General features: G+C 45.9%; 1 protein-coding gene across 1 annotated transcript; it reads left to right on the forward strand.

Annotated features, from left to right (window-relative positions):
• The first annotated feature begins 9,753 nt into the window (after positions 1-9,753).
• On the forward strand, positions 9,754-10,689 carry LOC133390846 (olfactory receptor 5V1-like). The gene has a single exon (XM_061640266.1). The coding sequence runs from the start codon at positions 9,754-9,756 to the stop codon at positions 10,687-10,689; it is 936 nt and encodes a 311-aa protein (XP_061496250.1).
• The last annotated feature ends 8,951 nt before the right edge of the window (positions 10,690-19,640 follow it).

The raw sequence follows: 19,640 nt of genomic DNA on the forward strand, positions 1-19,640 counted from the left end.
AAGTAACTCAGGCCTTAGTAACCTCTCGACTGGACTATTGTAATTCTTTATATGTTGGCCTTTCTGCTAGAGCACTCCGACCGCTCAAGCTGGTACAAAGAGCGGCCGTGAGGATGATCACTAAAACTGGCCCTCGGGTTCATACGTCACCTCTTCTTTACTATCTCCACTGGCTCCCTATTGGCTCCAGACATCAGTTTAAGATACTGGTCCTAACTTTTAAGGCACTTCATGGACTGGTGCCGGTATATTTGGCAAACCGTCTCGTTGAATTTAAAACCTATCGCCCTATGAGATTGATTTCTGAAGGCACTCTTATTATTCCTTCAACTTTTATGATCCACCAAATGAATACCAGGAGGAAGGCCTTCTCAGTCATAGCCCCTACTCTTTGGAATAATTTACCATCTGAGATACGACGTTCCTCTTCCCTCATTGAATTCCATCGGCGGATTAAAACATATTTGTTTCAACTAGCTTTTAAGGTTTGAATGAAATTGCTGTTGAATGTTTTTAGTATTAATTTACTTATTTGTTTTAGGTTATTATATTATGCTGTTTTTGTATTATTTCTGTTTTTAATGTTCACCGCTCTGAATTCTGAGTTTCGGACCTAGAGCGGTATATAAATTTTTAAAATAAATAAATAAAATAATATGTGAAGTACAGCAATACTAAAAAGAAGCTCCAAAAACAATTGTGGAATCATGGCACTGACTGTTCTGCAGAATAGTTTCCAATGGACATGAGGAGTGTCACTTTGCACAAGATAAAACAGTGGGAGGTGAAATATATTCTAGCAAAATTCTAAGTGTGCTCTATGTTTTTAATTGACCATGCCCACTTTTCCTTAAGTGGAGTGGTTTAAACATAGCAGGCTGAAAACATACATCTTGGGCAGGGCAGGTTTGGTTTTTTCCAACACCTGGAGTCATTGCTTAAGTAGTAACATATTGTCATCAGTCTGATTTTACATCAAATTGCAGTTTCAGATTCAACGGTTAATGCATCCAAAATAGAAATAGAGCATAACCTCGTGTTTGAAACACAAAAGCTGTCTGCACCATCATATGACATTGACCAATAAAAAGGCTTTGAAATTAATAGAAATAAATTTGACACAGATTTCTACGACGAATAATGAGAGAAATATAATTCTTTCCTGCTCCCCTGGTGCATTCACTATAGCTGCCCAATTTCCCTGCTTTTTAAAGTTTAACATCTCTTGGCTACAAGTATGGTCTTAAACCGCAAGGGTTTTTGCCTCTTAGTGAATTTATTTCCTGTTATTGCTGACCATCAGTTTTGTTATATCAACAAAAAAGTAATATTTTACTGTTATTGTAAGTTGCCCAGAAAATATCGTTTTTGGGTGGCATATAAATATTTTTAATAAGCTAACTAACTAAGGCTGCAATCCAACTCATATTTCTGCCAGGCTGGGAGGAGTTTGATGCAGTGGACTCCCAGCGCTGCCAGGTGCTGCCAGGCTCAGCCAGCAGAAGCCCCCCGCCACAGCCGAGCTGCACCACCACCAGGACCCTGCCGACACTGCCAGGGGTCCGTCAGGAATGGTCAGCCTGGTGGAAGACGAGCCAGTGGAAGCCAGTGGTAGCCTGAAAAATGGGTGCTCTGGAGCCGTGGTGGGGAGGAGCTCTGGGAGGCGACTTACGTGAGATACTCCTTGCATTCAGAGCCCTCCCCGGGTCCTGATCCGGCTGAAATCCCCAGTGGGCAAAAGGCCAGCAGCATAAACAAAAAAATGTAATGGGTGTCTGCAAGGAGCATTTACTCCCCAGGAGGCCAATCTGTGGGAGCTGGCTTTTTCTTTCCCGCTTGTGCATGCAGCTCCTCACAGAGCTGGTGCTTAGCCGGGCCAGTGGCTCTCGAGAAGGAAGTGCATGCCGCGGCGCTTTCCGCAGGTTCCTCCTCCGCCGGCTTCCCATCATTTGCATTGCTGTGTAACTAACGAAGGAAACTACCAGTGTAAGGGTGCTATGCCTGGGTGCTGAGTTTCTGCAGAGTGAAGACGGTGGGTGCCTGTCCTATCTCAACAGGAATGCTCTTCTGCCAAATAAGGCAGCCTCACTGAACGCCCTGCTGCTGGTGGAATGGGCTTCTGATATTTTAGGGACTCAAGGAGAGACTCTCCTGCAGAACACACTGAACTCCTGGGCATATAAGGGGTCAGGTGCTCTCCGACAAGGTGTTACATGCTGACAGTAGTTTGCCACCCAAAGCAGGCCAGCCACGGCGTTCTGCACTAGCTGCAGCCTCCAGGGTAGCCCCACATACTTGTCAGGATCTCCCCCATGGAAGATGATCTTCCTCCCTGCTCCCAGGCATAGTTAACAGTCTCTCAGACACTGCTGCACTTCGGGATCTGCTAAGTTGGCCACCAGTCCCTTGTTCTCACTGGCCTGTTATTAGGATGCCCGTCAGGATCTACCACCTGTGATGATATTCTCCTTTTTAGTCCAGCCATCTGCAGAAAACTCTAATGGCTGGCTGATGAGATATAAAATTTGATTGTGAAATGGCTCTTTCTCGCCTTCTCACATGGCTTAACAGCATTCACGCATGACCTCCAGTGGTAAAAGGAAGTCTCAAGGCAATTTAAATCTCGTTAGGACACTTTCCAGAACATGAGTGAATGGCTCTGAGATCACTGTTTCCCCCCCCCAACAATTAAGGGTGCTGCAATTAAGGAATATCATCCATTGTGCCTGGCTCCATCAGGCCTTCTAGAAAGCCCCCACATGGGAGGTGTTTATTCTCTGAGATCCCCACCCCATCCTGCCCCTAGCTTTACTCCTGGGGGGTTCCCAGTGCAAGAATATCCCCAAGGCCAACTCACAGAGTAACATTACTTTGCCTTCACACAGAAACAGCCACCCACAGGCAAGGCAGGCAGCAGAGAGATTTTGTTTTCCTCTGCGGGGGTGGGTCTTGCTGTTGCACCCAAACCTTCAAAGCCCTTGTTTGGTGTCACGTTTGGAGAGGAGGACCTTCAGCCATCCAGCAGGCTTTAGCCTGAGCTGCCTCAGTCGCATTCAGAACCCCAACTGGTAGAGAATGAAGGACTGGCATAACTTTTCTTTAAGGGATAAACCAGAGTTTGGTGTCTCCATTTCCTGATGTGAAGAGAAGGGATCCAAACTTGTCCAGCTATCGGTGACTAACATAGTGAGCAAATAAAGGTGCGTTGCTTTGTGGTTCATTACCTTCCAAAGGACGAGCATATTCTTTTATGTTCTTTGGTGGAGGACAGCATAAGGAGACGTCTAACAGTGTCAGCATGAAACAACAAGGGAGAGGTAAGTGGAAGAGCCCCTGAACTGCAGGCAGAGAGTCCCTGGCTCAGTCTTCAGCGTCTCCAGTTGATGGACAGTGTTGATCCTGGAAATCTGCTGCCCGTCAGAGTCTCTTGTGCAGCTAGGGCTGGACCTAAGGACCCACAGTCATGAGGGCCCCCAAATGGCCACCCAGACAGTGGCAGGGGATGGGGTCAGCACCAACAAGCCCCTGCTGGTGCTCACAGCACCCTTGCTTCTTATTTTAAAAGAAAGCAGTTATAGTCAGGAGGTGGGTGGCCAGGCATTCCCATGGTTACAGATGCTCATGTTATTCATATTACTTCGAATATATAATATCCGTTTCTCTAACAAAATAGTGCTTATTAGAAAGTGTATGCGTTTAACATCAGGGCTGCAGAAACAAAAGCCATTTTATTCCTATAGTCACAAATGTGCTCAGGGGATTTAAAATGCACTTGTATTGTTGTTCTGCTGTTATTCTCCCTCCCCTTCAATGTGAGGCAGGCGCCATCTCTGCTATCTTTTGGGTGCCTTTTGAAGACTTTCCTCTTCCAACAAGCCTTTTAAGTGGAGACCTATCCCAGTCTGCATCTGTGTCAGAATTGCTTTTAATATGTCTTTTAATATCTTTAACCCTTTTCTTTTTTAAAAAGATGTTTTTAAGGTTTTTTTAAAATGTTTTTAACGTTCTTTTGTTTTAATGTATTTTAAGGTCTTTTTATGATGTTTTAAAGTGTTTTCAGTGTTTCTGCCTGTCGCCCTGGGCTCCTGCTGGGAGGAGGGGTGGGATATAAATCAAATAATAAACAAACAAACAAACATATCGGGAATGCAGAACCTTGCAATGGAGCTGGCTTCACAACGGAAGAGCATAGGCACACAGGAAGCGCCTGATACTCAATCGGATCATTGATCCACCTAGTTCAGCACTGTCTGCACTGCCTAGAAGAGGCACTCCAGGGTTTCAGGCAAGGGTCTCTCCCAGCCTTCCTTGGGGATACCGGGGAGTGACCTTGGAACCTTCTGCATGCTGCTTCCCTGGGCTCCTGCTGGGAGGAAGGGCGGGATATACGTCAAATAATAGATGAATAAATAAATAATGGCTGTTTAAAGTGGGGGGGCTGATGCCATTGAATCCAGGCTCTTTAAACTACTGAGCCGTGCCACTGATCAGAGCAGACAAAATGGGCCAGATGCTGAACAATTTGTCTCATCTGGAATGCAGTCGCCTCCTATGACGCTATAAGGATCCCGTCCCCCTTCTGAGCAGATGCAGCTGTCCTAGTAGAAGGAGCCTGGCCGCTCATTCATCTGGTCCAGAGCTTGGAAAAGTTACTTTTTTGAACTACAACTCCCATCAGCCCAATCCAGTGGCCATGCTGGCTGGGGCTGATGGGAGTTGTAGTTCAAAAAAGTAACTTTTCCAAGCTCTGATTTCTAGTCCAATACTGTCCCCTTGGACAGGTAGCAACCTTTCAGAGCATCCTTCTCAGAGCTTCGATCTGAGGCCACACCATACGTTTATTCCACTATTATCCCACTTTAAACAGTCACAGCTTCCCCCAAAGAATCATGAAGGGTACAATCGTGTAGTTTGTGAAGGGTGCTGAGAGCTGTTAGGAGACCCCTCTTCTCCTCACAGAGCTACAATTCCCAGAGTGGTTTTACAGTCAATGCCTCTTCTCAGGGAACTCTCGGAACTGAATATTTATGAGGGGAATAGGGGTCTTCTAACAACTCTCAGCACCCTTCACAAACTACAGTTCCCAGCATATTTGGGGGAAAGCCATGTCTGTTTAAAGTGGAATAATAGTCAAATAAATTTTTGAAAAAATCCTCACAAAAATTGATCAGTATTTAAGAATGCATTCTTTGCGTGTTATTTTCAGGAATGTATGTATTTTTGTGGAAACCTTACCCTGCAACATGCCATTTTTGTACACATTGTTTGGTTGCTGAACTGCATTGCAAAATTCAGGAAAGTACGAATGACAACGGATGGCTGTGGTTTGGTTCCTACATTTGTTAGGAAAGTGTGAATCCACTGCATCCATCTGCCTGAAATCCTGGACAGCCACTGCCGGTTAGCTTGGACAGTGCTGAGGTAGATTGCCCCAGTGGGTCTGACTCAGTGCAAGACACCTTCCTGCCTTCCTACATTACCACCATTAAAAGCAAAGGGAATCAAATTTCTCCTCTAACCCTGCTCTGAAGTGACACTTTGCATTGGGAGCAGATCTGTCGTTGGCAGCTTCCCTCCTGAGGCCAACGACAGCCCTGGGGAGGTCTGCTTTTGGGGGGACACAGCAGGGAAGGAAAAGGTTAATACCCTCCACTCCCCCCATGAGCCTGATCTGGACTTACAGCAAGGCTGGCAAACCTATAGCTGAAGGCCCCAGCACCCGACCGTGATCCACCCAAAGGGTCAAACCTCCACCAGGACCAGCTGAATCCCGGATTGCTCTTATTGCAAGGGATAGCGGCTAGCTGTTAGATTTTAGCATCTAAAATGGAGAGGGGCAGAGGAAGGCAAGCAGCCTGGGAGTGGCCCCTTCTGCCTGGCAAGCCCAGTCCCTAACCTGTGATGTGGGAAGGACTGTGGCTCAGTGGTTCCAGCATCTGCCAGGGAGAGTTGGGAAGCAGGGAGAGTCGATATAGATACAAGGCATGACAAGTCTGGAGAAGACACACCTTAATCAGGGCACAGGCGCTTGCTGAAAGAACTATCTTTCTGGCTGCTTTTCGAGATGTGAGTGGAAGAGAACCTGTAGACAGAGAAGACACAGTCTTTGAGATGACAAATGGTAATTAGATAACAGGGTATCGCTATGCTACTATAATATCTGTGGCACATGCAGAAGAAGCCCCAGGATGGATGGATGCCCACAACCATGAATTTGTGAGAAGAGATGTGCATGTTAGAGCCACAGGACTGGCAACTTGGTTGGGAACCACAACACAGCGTCCCCCTGGAGTAACCAAGTATGCACCAGTGGCTGTAAGAGCAACAGATCCCTGGGTTGATGAGGGTAGACATTACACCCCATTGACATCAGAAGAACTGCCAGGAGTAACCAACAGGAATGAGTCCACACGAGACGATAAGATCCTGAGAAGCCAATATTTGTTGCTAAGTCCATATGGCATATGTAGACAAATGTCGAAAGAAGAAGCTGTAAAGTTAGTGGTAGGGTGGTTAGCAACCATACCTGATGACTGCACGAGAACACATGTACCGCAGGAAGAGGCTGAAGAAGAAGAGGATGCACAAAGGATGCACAGCAAGTTTGAACCCTTGCTGAATCAAGTGGAAGCAGAAGCTCAGAGGAGCTCCAATGAGGAACAAGAAGAAGATGTGCGAGGGTGTCATCAGATGAAAGCCTTAGCGAATGTACCATCATATTAACCTGAATGTCATGAAGAAAGAGCCGCTTGGGAAGCAAGAGGACAAGCAGTAAGTGCCACTACTCCACAACAAGGAACAGGACACCACTCAGTCACCACACCATCAACCACAACTGCTCCAAGCTCACCATTAAAAACCACAGAAGCCAAAGATGTGTATAATGTACGTACAGCACGCCCAGATGAAGAGGGTGAAGAAGAAGCCATAGCAGACCTCAAAGATGAACAGTTTGCCTGAAGAAAGTCCAATGACTGACCTAATATGAGACCAAGTTGGGAACCACTGCCCTACCACAACCATTGAGTGTCTGAGGACAACCAATCAGCAGTAGAAATTTGCTATAACAATTAAGCCATGATTAAAAGTGATGTAATTTCCAGGATATATAAGAAAACATATCAGAAGCACCAGTACTCTGCACAGCCAGAGTTAAAAGCCTGAAAAGATACTTAAGAGCCAGAGAAAATCCTGCAGCACCATCAATGGCAAGTAAACCCCTATGCAAGGAAGATATTAACAAAATTGTTAATAGATTGTACTTGGTTGTAATAAATTAAATTAAATAAATAAAATAAATACTTTTGGGTGTATAAGATTGTAACCCTCCTGATGCTTAGTAGTCGTCACGAAGTTTTCTCAGCTATCTCATTGAGTTTGCAATTCCTCAGCCTCCCTGGGGGAGTCAAGGAGTTTGGCTTGCCATCGTATCCTTAAAGTACACAAGGATGAAGCGGGAAAACTATGGGACGAATTCTTGCTTTGCTGGCCACTGTTGGGTTCCTAGATCGACTTCTAAAGCCTAAAGAGAGTTTTTGGGAGCATGAAAGTATATTTCTATATATGTATGTTAATCTCTGTTTATAATCAAGTTGAACAGGTGAAAGCAATTCTTTATCCTGTTAGAGCAGAGCTGAGCCAGCTCTATAAAACAGACTGCAGAGGTCTAATCTAGAGAAACAGAGCTTCCTTTAGTTCCCTGAAGAGAATCACCAAAGTGCCATGTTTGAAAGATATCTACTGTTATGATGTATAACTAAAGCAGTAGGATCTTGATAGAGTAAGTAAGTAAGTCCCACTGATAGGCAAAGTGAGCCTCCAGTCCGGAAGAAGCCAGCAGAGAGAATCCATGGAAGGTGTATGCTATTTCAGGAGGGGTGTTCCTGAAGATGAATCAGCAACCCCCAGCACAGATGGAAGAAGTGAAGACATCAGAAGATGCCATGTTATTGTAATTGACTAAGAATCAATAACTATATGTATTTCAATTTTATATGTCAATGATTTCACCAAGTGGTGGTGTAACGGGAGAGCCCAGATAATGGCTTAAAATATGCATATAATGTGCTGACATCACCTGACACATGCTTAGATTTGCTTAGAAGATACTTAAGATGTAGTGAAATAATTTATAATGTTTGCTTTATGAATAAAAGCTAAACTGTAAAACAGGAGGAGTTGGAGACTGCCCCCCCTTTTTCTCCATCTCCTGACTACAGCTGTAATGTTCCTAAGAAACAACTGGAATAGACAAAGCATTATTTTCTCCTCAAGCTGAGTATGGTACAAGATAACAGGTCTGGGCAGACAGCCAATGTGTCATGTAGATTGTCAATATGAAATAAGAGGAAATCCTTATATGGTGAGGTTAAGCAGACTAGTTGAGAAAGGAAGACTCACCAGGAGCACCAGGATGAGAGCCTGATGAGAAACAGCAAAAAGCAGATAAGACCATAGCAACACGCCTTCCCTTGGAAAAGAAAGCATATAAAAGGCCAGGTTTTACAGCACATGGGGCCCTGCCACTCTGCTAGAGTGGGCGGTTGAAGGAAGCAGGAGAACCATCCATCTATTCCATCCGTGACATCTGATGGGTGAAGTATCATGACATGTATTTCCATGGATTTTGTTCTTTTGCTCTGAGATATGACTTAGAGTTTAACTCAGTCCTTCATCTGCTGTAACTTGTTTTAATTAAGTTGTGCCTCCAGAGTCTTACACTCTAGTGTTAAATGGATATCCAGCAATTTCTTTAATGCTGATATGTATTCCTATTCTTCTGTTTCTGCAGTGATGGCTCGGGCCACCTGGAATGCATTTTATTAGTTGTAGAGTGCAAGATATGAATAAAAAGCATATATGATAAAGCCAGAGCTTGGAAAAGTTACTTTTTTGAACTACAACTCCCATCAGCCCCAGCCAGCATGGCCCCTGGATTGGGCTGATGGGAGTTGTAGTTCAAAAAAGCAACTTTTCCAAGCTCTGATAAAGCCTGTTCTGCTGCCTGAAGTCTGTCACCCAAATAGAAAAGTTCTGGTACCTCCCAAGACTCAAGAATTCTTGAGTGGGGTCTCCTCTGTTCTATTCTCTGCATACGACTGCTGTTGATAACCTGTGAGCTTAGGTGACCTAACGTTTGGCATACAAGGACTCCGTGTAGATACGGGGGTAGGGAGAAAGCCAGAACCCTCCACCCTAGGCATTCACTGGCAATGGGGCTAGTCTTGCCAGTAACAGGGCCTTTATCGGGCTCCACCCAAAGGATCAAACCTTCTCCAGGACCAGCTGAATCCCGGATGGCTCTTATTGCAAGGGATAGCGGTTAGCATCTAAAATGGAGAAGGGGCAGAGGAAGCTAACCAGTCTGGGAGCAGCCCCTTCTGCCTGGGAAGCGCTGTCCCTAACCTGTGATGTGGGAAGAGCCATAGCTCAGTGGTTAGAACATCTGCTTGGCATACAGAAGGCCCCAGGTTCAATCCCTGGCATTTCCAGGTAGGACTGAGAGAGACCCCCTGCATGAAATGCTTGGAGAGCTGCTACCAGTCAGTGCAGACAATACTGAGCTAGATAGACCAATGGGTCTGACTAGGTATAAGGCAGTTTCCTAAGTCCTATCTCCTCCTGCATAAATATGTGACCCAGATTTAGCTATTGAGTGTGACTATCAATATTGATCTAACAGATCCCTGAAGCCTTTTGGCTTTCCTCAAATGCCACCTTTCTCTCCTTCCAGACACTCCTCTTTTCTTCTTCATGGACTCAGAGAATCAAACTCAGGTGGAAGAGTTTATCTTCTTGGGCTTCACCAACCTCCTGAGTGACCCGGCCACCCTCTTCCCGGCATTCCTAGCTGCCTATCTTGCCATCCTCACTGGCAACCTCATGATAATAACTGCGGTCCTCCTGGATTCCCATCTTCACAGCCCCATGTACTTTTTCCTCAGCAACCTGTCCTGCTTGGACATTTGCCTTTCCTCCGTTGTCGTGCCAAAGATCCTGGTGAACTTCCTACGTCAACGGTACACCATCTCCTACAACCAGTGCCTGGCGCAAACGTTCTTTCTGATGGGCTTTGCTGGATGTGAGCCGGCGCTGTTGGCCGTCATGGCCTATGACCGCTATGCTGCCATTTGCCAGCCTTTGCAGTACTCTCGCCTCATGAGCAACAGAGTGTGTGTCCAGCTCGCTGTGGCCCCTTGGGTCTGGGGCTTCCTGGACTCAACTATACACGCCATCCTGGCTTCCAAACTCAACTTCTGCGGAGTCAATGGGATCCCGCACATCTTTTGTGACGGGCCCCCACTCTTGAAGATTGCCTGCAGTGATACATACGTGAACGAGCTGGCCAATCACATCACCAGCATGATTGTGGGCCTGATCCCCTTCCTCTTCATCATCCTGTCCTATATCTACATCCTGGCCTCGATTCTACAGATTCGCTCACACACCAGCAGGCGCAAAGCCTTCTCCACTTGTGCCTCTCACATTGTTGTGGTCACCCTGTATCTTGGGAATGCAATATTGAACTACAACCAACCAAGCGCCGGCTACTCTCTGAAGACTGACACACTGATCTCCACAATGTTCTGCATCATCTCCCCCATGCTGAACCCCCTTGTCTACAGCCTCCGGAACAAGGAGATGAAGGAAGCCCTGAAGAAGGTTCTGAATGGCCAGAGGACAGTTTAAATTTCATCTTCTGGTGGGATGTACTGTGAGATTTCACTAGCACATGCCTGCTGGGAAGAGCGAAGCTGACAGGTGGGAGCTCACGAACGGGAAGTTACCAAAGGCACAATCACAGCAAAGCCAATGATCGAGAAAAGTGGGGGCACCTGGAGATGCCAGTCTGGCTGCACAAAAAGCTTAAGGAGGACCTGGTTTTTTTAAAAGAACAAGAACATGGATATAAAAAGTGGAACATAGGAGGATGGGAAGTAGAATTTATACCAAGTCAGGCCAATTGGTCCATCTAGCTCCGTTCTGTCTACACTGACTAGCAGCAGCTGTGCAGAGTTTCAGAAAGGGAGTCATTCCCAGCTCTACTGGGAGATGTTGGGGACTGAACCTGGACATTCTGCAGGCCAAGCAAGTGCTCTGCCTCTCAGGATAGGTGACCAGTACAAACAAGTAGCCCAGATCTGTAGGGGCAGCATCAGGAAAGGTGCTCAGGTGCTCTCTGATTGCATTCCGATGGTGTTATATGAAATGGATGTTGGTCATGTATTTTGTTCGGTAAATCAGTTGACATGGTTTTTAATGTACTTACTGTGCTTACTAGGGGCTTGACTCCGGCATGTTTTGCATGCCAACCCTACCACCTCACTCCGGACACACGACCCCAGGTACCCCCCACCCTCCTCACCACTGTGGGGTCCCCAGAGATTGCTGCACACGAGTGGCCGCTGCCTCACTTGCCCAGTGTTGGCACGCTCATGCTCCTCAGTCAGTCAGCAAGCCTCCTCCTCTCCTGCCCGTTAGACCTTCTCCCGTGGGTAGGAGAGAAGCAAGGGAGGTAGGCAGCTGGCCATGGCAGTCAGGAACAGTCGGTGCTGATTGGAGCAGCACTTCAGCAACTGTCCTGCTCTCCTGCCACTTCCCTCCTCCTCGCCTTCTGCCACTGGGGCTCAAACAGTACTGCCAGTCAGGTGGGGGTGGCAGCAGCAGAGCAGGGCAGTTGCAAAGGAGCTGCCCCAAATGTCCTGCCTGTTCCTCTATGGCTTGCCTTGGCTGCCTCGCTCGCCCTCCTTCAAATGATCCAACCTGCCCTCCCCTCAATAAGCATGCAAATGATCAAACCTGCCCCCTTCCCCGGTCTTTCACAGTCCAATCCACTTCCTGTGTAGCTTGCAAGAATTTGGTATCGTGTGCCTCTCAGCATATGGTGAGTGGTGGCAACACCTGCAATCAGCCCAAATAACCAAAACAAGACATGTCCTGTGCTGATCTTGTGGTAGCAGGGAGGAAGCAACATTATTAAAACAGTTGATATCGTTCAGATCGTCACTTTAAATATGTTTGATTTACTTTGAAACTTTAGTGAAGTTTCCTATAGTAAATCATTTTCTTTTGCTTCTGTTTCTGTCAATATGAAAATGGTGAGACCGAAATTAGCTCCATGGTTCTCAAAAGATCTATTAAAAATGAAACGCTCCTATCGGCGTCTAGAACGGCGCTGGAAAAAGTCAATGAGCTCATTCGATAAAATTCAAGCCAAAAAATGTGCAAAAACCTATGCCTCGGCGAGAGTGGCAGCTCGAAAATCTTTTTATTCGACCTCTATTGCTTCATCGGGTAATCATCCAAAAGAACTGTTCCGGATAGTGAATAATCTCCTACAGACACCACAAACAAATTCTCACTTAGTCTGTTCTCAAGCCCGCTGCCAAGAATTCGCCTCATTTTTTGAAGCTAAGGTGGATCAGATTCGTTCTACTTTAGATCATACTGCAATGGCAGATGCAAAGAACATCATATCAGAAAGTGACTGCCCCCCGCTTTTTGCCACCTTTCAATTAATCTCTCCAGACGACATTCCTCGATTTCTAAATGGAATGAATCCAACAACCTGCTTACTTGATCCATGTCCTTCCTGGTTGATAAAAACATCAAAATTGAAATTAGCAAGCTGGCTTAGTACAATCGTAAATTCTTCTCTTCAACAAGGCCACCTACCTGAATGCCTAAAAGAAGCAATGGTTACACCTTTACTAAAAAAAACCCTCTCTTGACCCTAAAATATTAAATAATTATCGACCGGTATCTAACCTACCTTTTCTGAGTAAAATCATTGAAAGAGTGGTAGCCTCACAGCTTCAAAAGTTTATAGACACCACTGACTGTTATAACCTCTTCCAATCTGGCTTCAGACCAAATCATGGGACTGAAACGGCTCTAGTCGCATTAGTCAACGATCTTCGACTAGAACATGATAAAGGCAATCTGTCCCTTCTAGTTTTATTGGATCTATCTGCCGCATTCGACACAATTGATCATAACATTCTGTTGGACCGTCTCTTTAAAATGGGTCTCAGAGGTACAGTTCTAAAATGGCTTCGCTCCTTTCTGGAAAAAAAGGCTTCAGAGAGTTGCCCTCGGGGATCACTACTCTGAACCCTGGCCATTAAAATATGGCGTCCCACAGGGCTCTGTTTTATCCCCGATGTTATTTAATATTTATGTAAGCCCTTTAGGAAAAATCATTCAAAAATTTGGGATTCATTATCATCAATATGCTGATGATACACAACTTTATTGTTCCTTTCCACCGAACACTGTAGAGACTGTCCACTGCCCTAATCAATGTCTCCTAGCAGTGCAAAATTGGATGAATAAAAACAAATTGAAACTTAACCCAGAAAAAACAGAGGTCATTCTCATTGGCAAAAATCTCCCCCAAGGAGCTGGACATCTGCCTTCACTTGACGGAGCTTTTCTCCCTTTAAAACCTCAAGTCCGTAGTTTGGGTATAATCTTGGACTCAGCCCTAACCTTTGAACATCAGGTTGCAGCCATTTCTAGAGCCACATTTGCAAAACTAAAACTGGTCCGTCAGCTTCGCCCATTTTTAGGAACATCAGAATTAATGAAAGTAACTCAGGCCTTAGTAACCTCTCGACTGGACTATTGTAATTCTTTATATGTTGGCCTTTCTGCTAGAGCACTCCGACCGCTCAAGCTGGTACAAAGAGCGGCCGTGAGGATGATCACTAAAACTGGCCCTCGGGTTCATACGTCACCTCTTCTTTACTATCTCCACTGGCTCCCTATTGGCTCCAGACATCAGTTTAAGATACTGGTCCTAACTTTTAAGGCACTTCATGGACTGGTGCCGGTATATTTGGCAAACCGTCTCGTTGAATTTAAAACCTATCGCCCTATGAGATTGATTTCTGAAGGCACTCTTATTATTCCTTCAACTTTTATGATCCACCAAATGAATACCAGGAGGAAGGCCTTCTCAGTCATAGCCCCTACTCTTTGGAATAATTTACCATCTGAGATACGACGTTCCTCTTCCCTCATTGAATTCCATCGGCGGATTAAAACATATTTGTTTCAACTAGCTTTTAAGGTTTGAATGAAATTGCTGTTGAATGTTTTTAGTATTAATTTACTTATTTGTTTTAGGTTATTATATTATGCTGTTTTTGTATTATTTCTGTTTTTAATGTTCACCGCTCTGAATTCTGAGTTTCGGACCTAGAGCGGTATATAAATTTTTAAAATAAATAAATAAAATAATATGTGAAGTACAGCAATACTAAAAAGAAGCTCCAAAAACAATTGTGGAATCATGGCACTGACTGTTCTGCAGAATAGTTTCCAATGGACATGAGGAGTGTCACTTTGCACAAGATAAAACAGTGGGAGGTGAAATATATTCTAGCAAAATTCTAAGTGTGCTCTATGTTTTTAATTGACCATGCCCACTTTTCCTTAAGTGGAGTGGTTTAAACATAGCAGGCTGAAAACATACATCTTGGGCAGGGCAGGTTTGGTTTTTTCCAACACCTGGAGTCATTGCTTAAGTAGTAACATATTGTCATCAGTCTGATTTTACATCAAATTGCAGTTTCAGATTCAACGGTTAATGCATCCAAAATAGAAATAGAGCATAACCTCGTGTTTGAAACACAAAAGCTGTCTGCACCATCATATGACATTGACCAATAAAAAGGCTTTGAAATTAATAGAAATAAATTTGACACAGATTTCTACGACGAATAATGAGAGAAATATAATTCTTTCCTGCTCCCCTGGTGCATTCACTATAGCTGCCCAATTTCCCTGCTTTTTAAAGTTTAACATCTCTTGGCTACAAGTATGGTCTTAAACCGCAAGGGTTTTTGCCTCTTAGTGAATTTATTTCCTGTTATTGCTGACCATCAGTTTTGTTATATCAACAAAAAAGTAATATTTTACTGTTATTGTAAGTTGCCCAGAAAATATCGTTTTTGGGTGGCATATAAATATTTTTAATAAGCTAACTAACTAAGGCTGCAATCCAACTCATATTTCTGCCAGGCTGGGAGGAGTTTGATGCAGTGGACTCCCAGCGCTGCCAGGTGCTGCCAGGCTCAGCCAGCAGAAGCCCCCCGCCACAGCCGAGCTGCACCACCACCAGGACCCTGCCGACACTGCCAGGGGTCCGTCAGGAATGGTCAGCCTGGTGGAAGACGAGCCAGTGGAAGCCAGTGGTAGCCTGAAAAATGGGTGCTCTGGAGCCGTGGTGGGGAGGAGCTCTGGGAGGCGACTTACGTGAGATACTCCTTGCATTCAGAGCCCTCCCCGGGTCCTGATCCGGCTGAAATCCCCAGTGGGCAAAAGGCCAGCAGCATAAACAAAAAAATGTAATGGGTGTCTGCAAGGAGCATTTACTCCCCAGGAGGCCAATCTGTGGGAGCTGGCTTTTTCTTTCCCGCTTGTGCATGCAGCTCCTCACAGAGCTGGTGCTTAGCCGGGCCAGTGGCTCTCGAGAAGGAAGTGCATGCCGCGGCGCTTTCCGCAGGTTCCTCCTCCGCCGGCTTCCCATCATTTGCATTGCTGTGTAACTAACGAAGGAAACTACCAGTGTAAGGGTGCTATGCCTGGGTGCTGAGTTTCTGCAGAGTGAAGACGGTGGGTGCCTGTCCTATCTCAACAGGAATGCTCTTCTGCCAAATAAGGCAGCCTCACTGAACGCCCTGCTGCTGGTGGAATGGGCTTCTGATATTTTAGGGACTCAAGGAGAGACTCTCCTGCAGAACACACTGAACTCCTGGGCATATAAGGGGTCAGGTGCTCTCCGACAAGGTGTTACATGCTGACAGTAGTTTGCCACCCAAAGCAGGCCAGCCACGGCGTTCTGCACTAGCTGCAGCCTCCAGGGTAGCCCCACATACTTGTCAGGATCTCCCCCATGGAAGATGATCTTCCTCCCTGCTCCCAGGCATAGTTAACAGTCTCTCAGACACTGCTGCACTTCGGGATCTGCTAAGTTGGCCACCAGTCCCTTGTTCTCACTGGCCTGTTATTAGGATGCCCGTCAGGATCTACCACCTGTGATGATATTCTCCTTTTTAGTCCAGCCATCTGCAGAAAACTCTAATGGCTGGCTGATGAGATATAAAATTTGATTGTGAAATGGCTCTTTCTCGCCTTCTCACATGGCTTAACAGCATTCACGCATGACCTCCAGTGGTAAAAGGAAGTCTCAAGGCAATTTAAATCTCGTTAGGACACTTTCCAGAACATGAGTGAATGGCTCTGAGATCACTGTTTCCCCCCCCCAACAATTAAGGGTGCTGCAATTAAGGAATATCATCCATTGTGCCTGGCTCCATCAGGCCTTCTAGAAAGCCCCCACATGGGAGGTGTTTATTCTCTGAGATCCCCACCCCATCCTGCCCCTAGCTTTACTCCTGGGGGGTTCCCAGTGCAAGAATATCCCCAAGGCCAACTCACAGAGTAACATTACTTTGCCTTCACACAGAAACAGCCACCCACAGGCAAGGCAGGCAGCAGAGAGATTTTTTTTTCTCTGCGGGTGTGGGTCTTGCTGTTGCACCCAAACCTTCAAAGCCCTTGTTTGGTGTCACGTTTGGAGAGGAGGACCTTCAGCCATCCAGCAGGCTTTAGCCTGAGCTGCCTCAGTCGCATTCAGAACCCCAACTGGTAGAGAATGAAGGACTGGCATAACTTTTCTTTAAGGGATAAACCAGAGTTTGGTGTCTCCATTTCCTGATGTGAAGAGAAGGGATCCAAACTTGTCCAGCTATCGGTGACTAACATAGTGAGCAAATAAAGGTGCGTTGCTTTGTGGTTCATTACCTTCCAAAGGACGAGCATATTCTTTTATGTTCTTTGGTGGAGGACAGCATAAGGAGACGTCTAACAGTGTCAGCATGAAACAACAAGGGAGAGGTAAGTGGAAGAGCCCCTGAACTGCAGGCAGAGAGTCCCTGGCTCAGTCTTCAGCATCTCCAGTTGATGGACAGTGTTGATCCTGGAAATCTGCTGCCAGTCAGAGTCTCTTGTGCAGCTAGGGCTGGACCTAAGCACCCACAGTCATGAGGGCCCCCACATGGCCACCCAGACAGTGGCAGGGGATGGGGTCAGCACCAACAAGCCCCTGCTGGTGCTCACAGCACCCTTGCTTCTTATTTTAAAAGAAAGCAGTTATAGTCAGGAGGTGGGTGGCCAGGCATTTCCATGGTTACAGATGCTCATGTTATTCATATTACTTCGAATATATAATATCCGTTTCTCTAACAAAATAGTGCTTATTAGAAAGTGTATGCGTTTAACATCAGGGCTGCAGAAACAAAAGCCATTTTATTCCTATAGTCACAAATGTGCTCAGGGGATTTAAAATGCACTTGTATTGCTGTTGTGCTGTTACTCTCCCTCCCCTTCAATATTAGGCAGGCGCCATCTCTGCTATCTTTTGGGTGCCTTTTGAAGACTTTCCTCTTCCAACAAGCCTTTTAAGTTGAGACCTATCCCAGTCTGCATCTGTGTCAGAATTGCTTTTAATATGTCTTTTAATATCTTTAACCCTTTTCTTTTTAAAAAAGATGTTTTTAAGGTTTTTTTTAAATGTTTTTAACGTTCTTTTGTTTTAATGTATTTTAAGGTCTTTTTATGATGTTTTAAAGTGTTTTCAGTGTTTCTGCCTGTCGCCCTGGGCTCCTGCTGGGAGGAGGGGTGGGATATAAATCAAATAATAAACAAACAAACAAACATATCAGGAATGCAGAACCTTGCAATGGAGCTGGCTTCACAACGGAAGAGCATAGGCACACAGGAAGCGCCTGATACTCAATCGGATCATTGATCCACCTAGTTCAGCACTGTCTGCACTGCCTAGAAGAGGCACTCCAGGGTTTCAGGCAAGGGTCTCTCCCAGCCTTCCTTGGGGATACCGGGGAGTGACCTTGGAACCTTCTGCATGCTGCTTCCCTGGGCTCCTGCTGGGAGGAAGGGCGGGATATACGTCAAATAATAGATGAATAAATAAATAATGGCTGTTTAAAGTGGGGGGGCTGATGCCATTGAATCCAGGCTCTTTAAACTACTGAGCCGTGCCACTGATCAGAGCAGACAAAATGGGCCAGATGCTGAACAATTTGTCTCATCTGGAATGCAGTCGCCTCCTATGACGCTATAAGGATCCCGTCCCCCTTCTGAGCAGATGCAGCTGTCCTAGTAGAAGGAGCCTGGCTGCTCATTCATCTGGTCCAGAGCTTGGAAAAGTTACTTTTTTGAACTACAACTCCCATCAGCCCAATCCAGTGGCCATGCTGGCTGGGGCTGATGGGAGTTGTAGTTCAAAAAAGTAACTTTTCCAAGCTCTGATTTCTAGTCCAATACTGTCCCCTTGGACAGGTAGCAACCTTTCAGAGCATCCTTCTCAGAGCTTCGATCTGAGGCCACACCATACGTTTATTCCACTATTATCCCACTTTAAACAGTCACAGCTTCCCCCAAAGAATCATGAAGGGTACAATCGTGTAGTTTGTGAAGGGTGCTGAGAGCTGTTAGGAGACCCCTCTTCTCCTCACAGAGCTACAATTCCCAGAGTGGTTTTACAGTCAATGCCTCTTCTCAGGGAACTCTCGGAACTGAATATTTATGAGGGGAATAGGGGTCTCCTAACAACTCTCAGCACCCTTCACAAACTACAGTTCCCAGCATATTTGGGGGAAAGCCATGACTGTTTAAAGTGGAATAATAGTCAAATGAATTTTTGAAAAAGTCCTCACAAAAATTGATCAGTATTTAAGAATGCATTCTTTGCGTGTTATTTTCAGGAATGTATGTATTTTTGTGGAAACCTTACCCCGCAACATGCCATTTTTGTACACATTGTTTGGTTGCTGAACTGCATTGCAAAATTCAGGAAAGTACGAATGACAACGGATGGCTGTGGTTTGGTTCCTACATTTGTTAGGAAAGTGTGAATCCACTGCATCCATCTGCCTGAAATCCTGGACAGCCACTGCCGGTTAGCTTAGACAGTGCTGAGGTAGATTGCCCCAGTGGGTCTGACTCAGTGCAAGACACCTTCCTGCCTTCCTACATTACCACCATTAAAAGCAAAGGGAATCAAATTTCTCCTCTAACCCTGCTCTGAAGTGACACTTTGCATTGGGAGCAGATCCGTCGTTGGCAGCTTCCCTCCTGAGGCCAACGACAGCCCTGGGGAGGTCTGCTTTTGGGGGGGCACAGCAGGGAAGGAAAAGGTTAATACCCTCCACTCCCCCCATGAGCCTGATCTGGACTTACAGCAAGGCTGGCAAACCTATAGCTGAAGGCCCCAGCACCCGACCGTGAGCCACCCAAAGGGTCAAACCTCCACCAGGACCAGCGGAATCCCAGATTGCTCTTATTGCAAGGGATAGCGGCTAGCTGTTAGATTTTAGCATCTAAAATGGAGAGGGGCAGAGGAAGGCAAGCAGCCTGGGAGTGGCCCCTTCTGCCTGGCAAGCCCAGTCCCTAACCTGTGATGTGGGAAGGACTGTGGCTCAGTGGTTCCAGCATCTGCCAGGGAGAGTTGGGAAGCAGGGAGAGTCGATATAGATACAAGGCATGACAAGTCTGGAGAAGACACACCTTAATCAGGGCACAGGCGCTTGCGGAAAGAACTATCTTTCTGG

The sequence above is a fragment of the Rhineura floridana genome, chromosome 8, assembly GCF_030035675.1.
Source record: "Rhineura floridana isolate rRhiFlo1 chromosome 8, rRhiFlo1.hap2, whole genome shotgun sequence".
Classification (NCBI taxonomy): Eukaryota; Metazoa; Chordata; class Lepidosauria; order Squamata; family Rhineuridae; genus Rhineura; species Rhineura floridana.

Bases quoted from the DNA above. Each gene is read 5' to 3' on its own strand.
- LOC133390846 (XM_061640266.1), top strand. From the start codon at position 9,754: ATGGACTCAGAGAATCAAACTCAGGTGGAAGAGTTTATCTTCTTGGGC.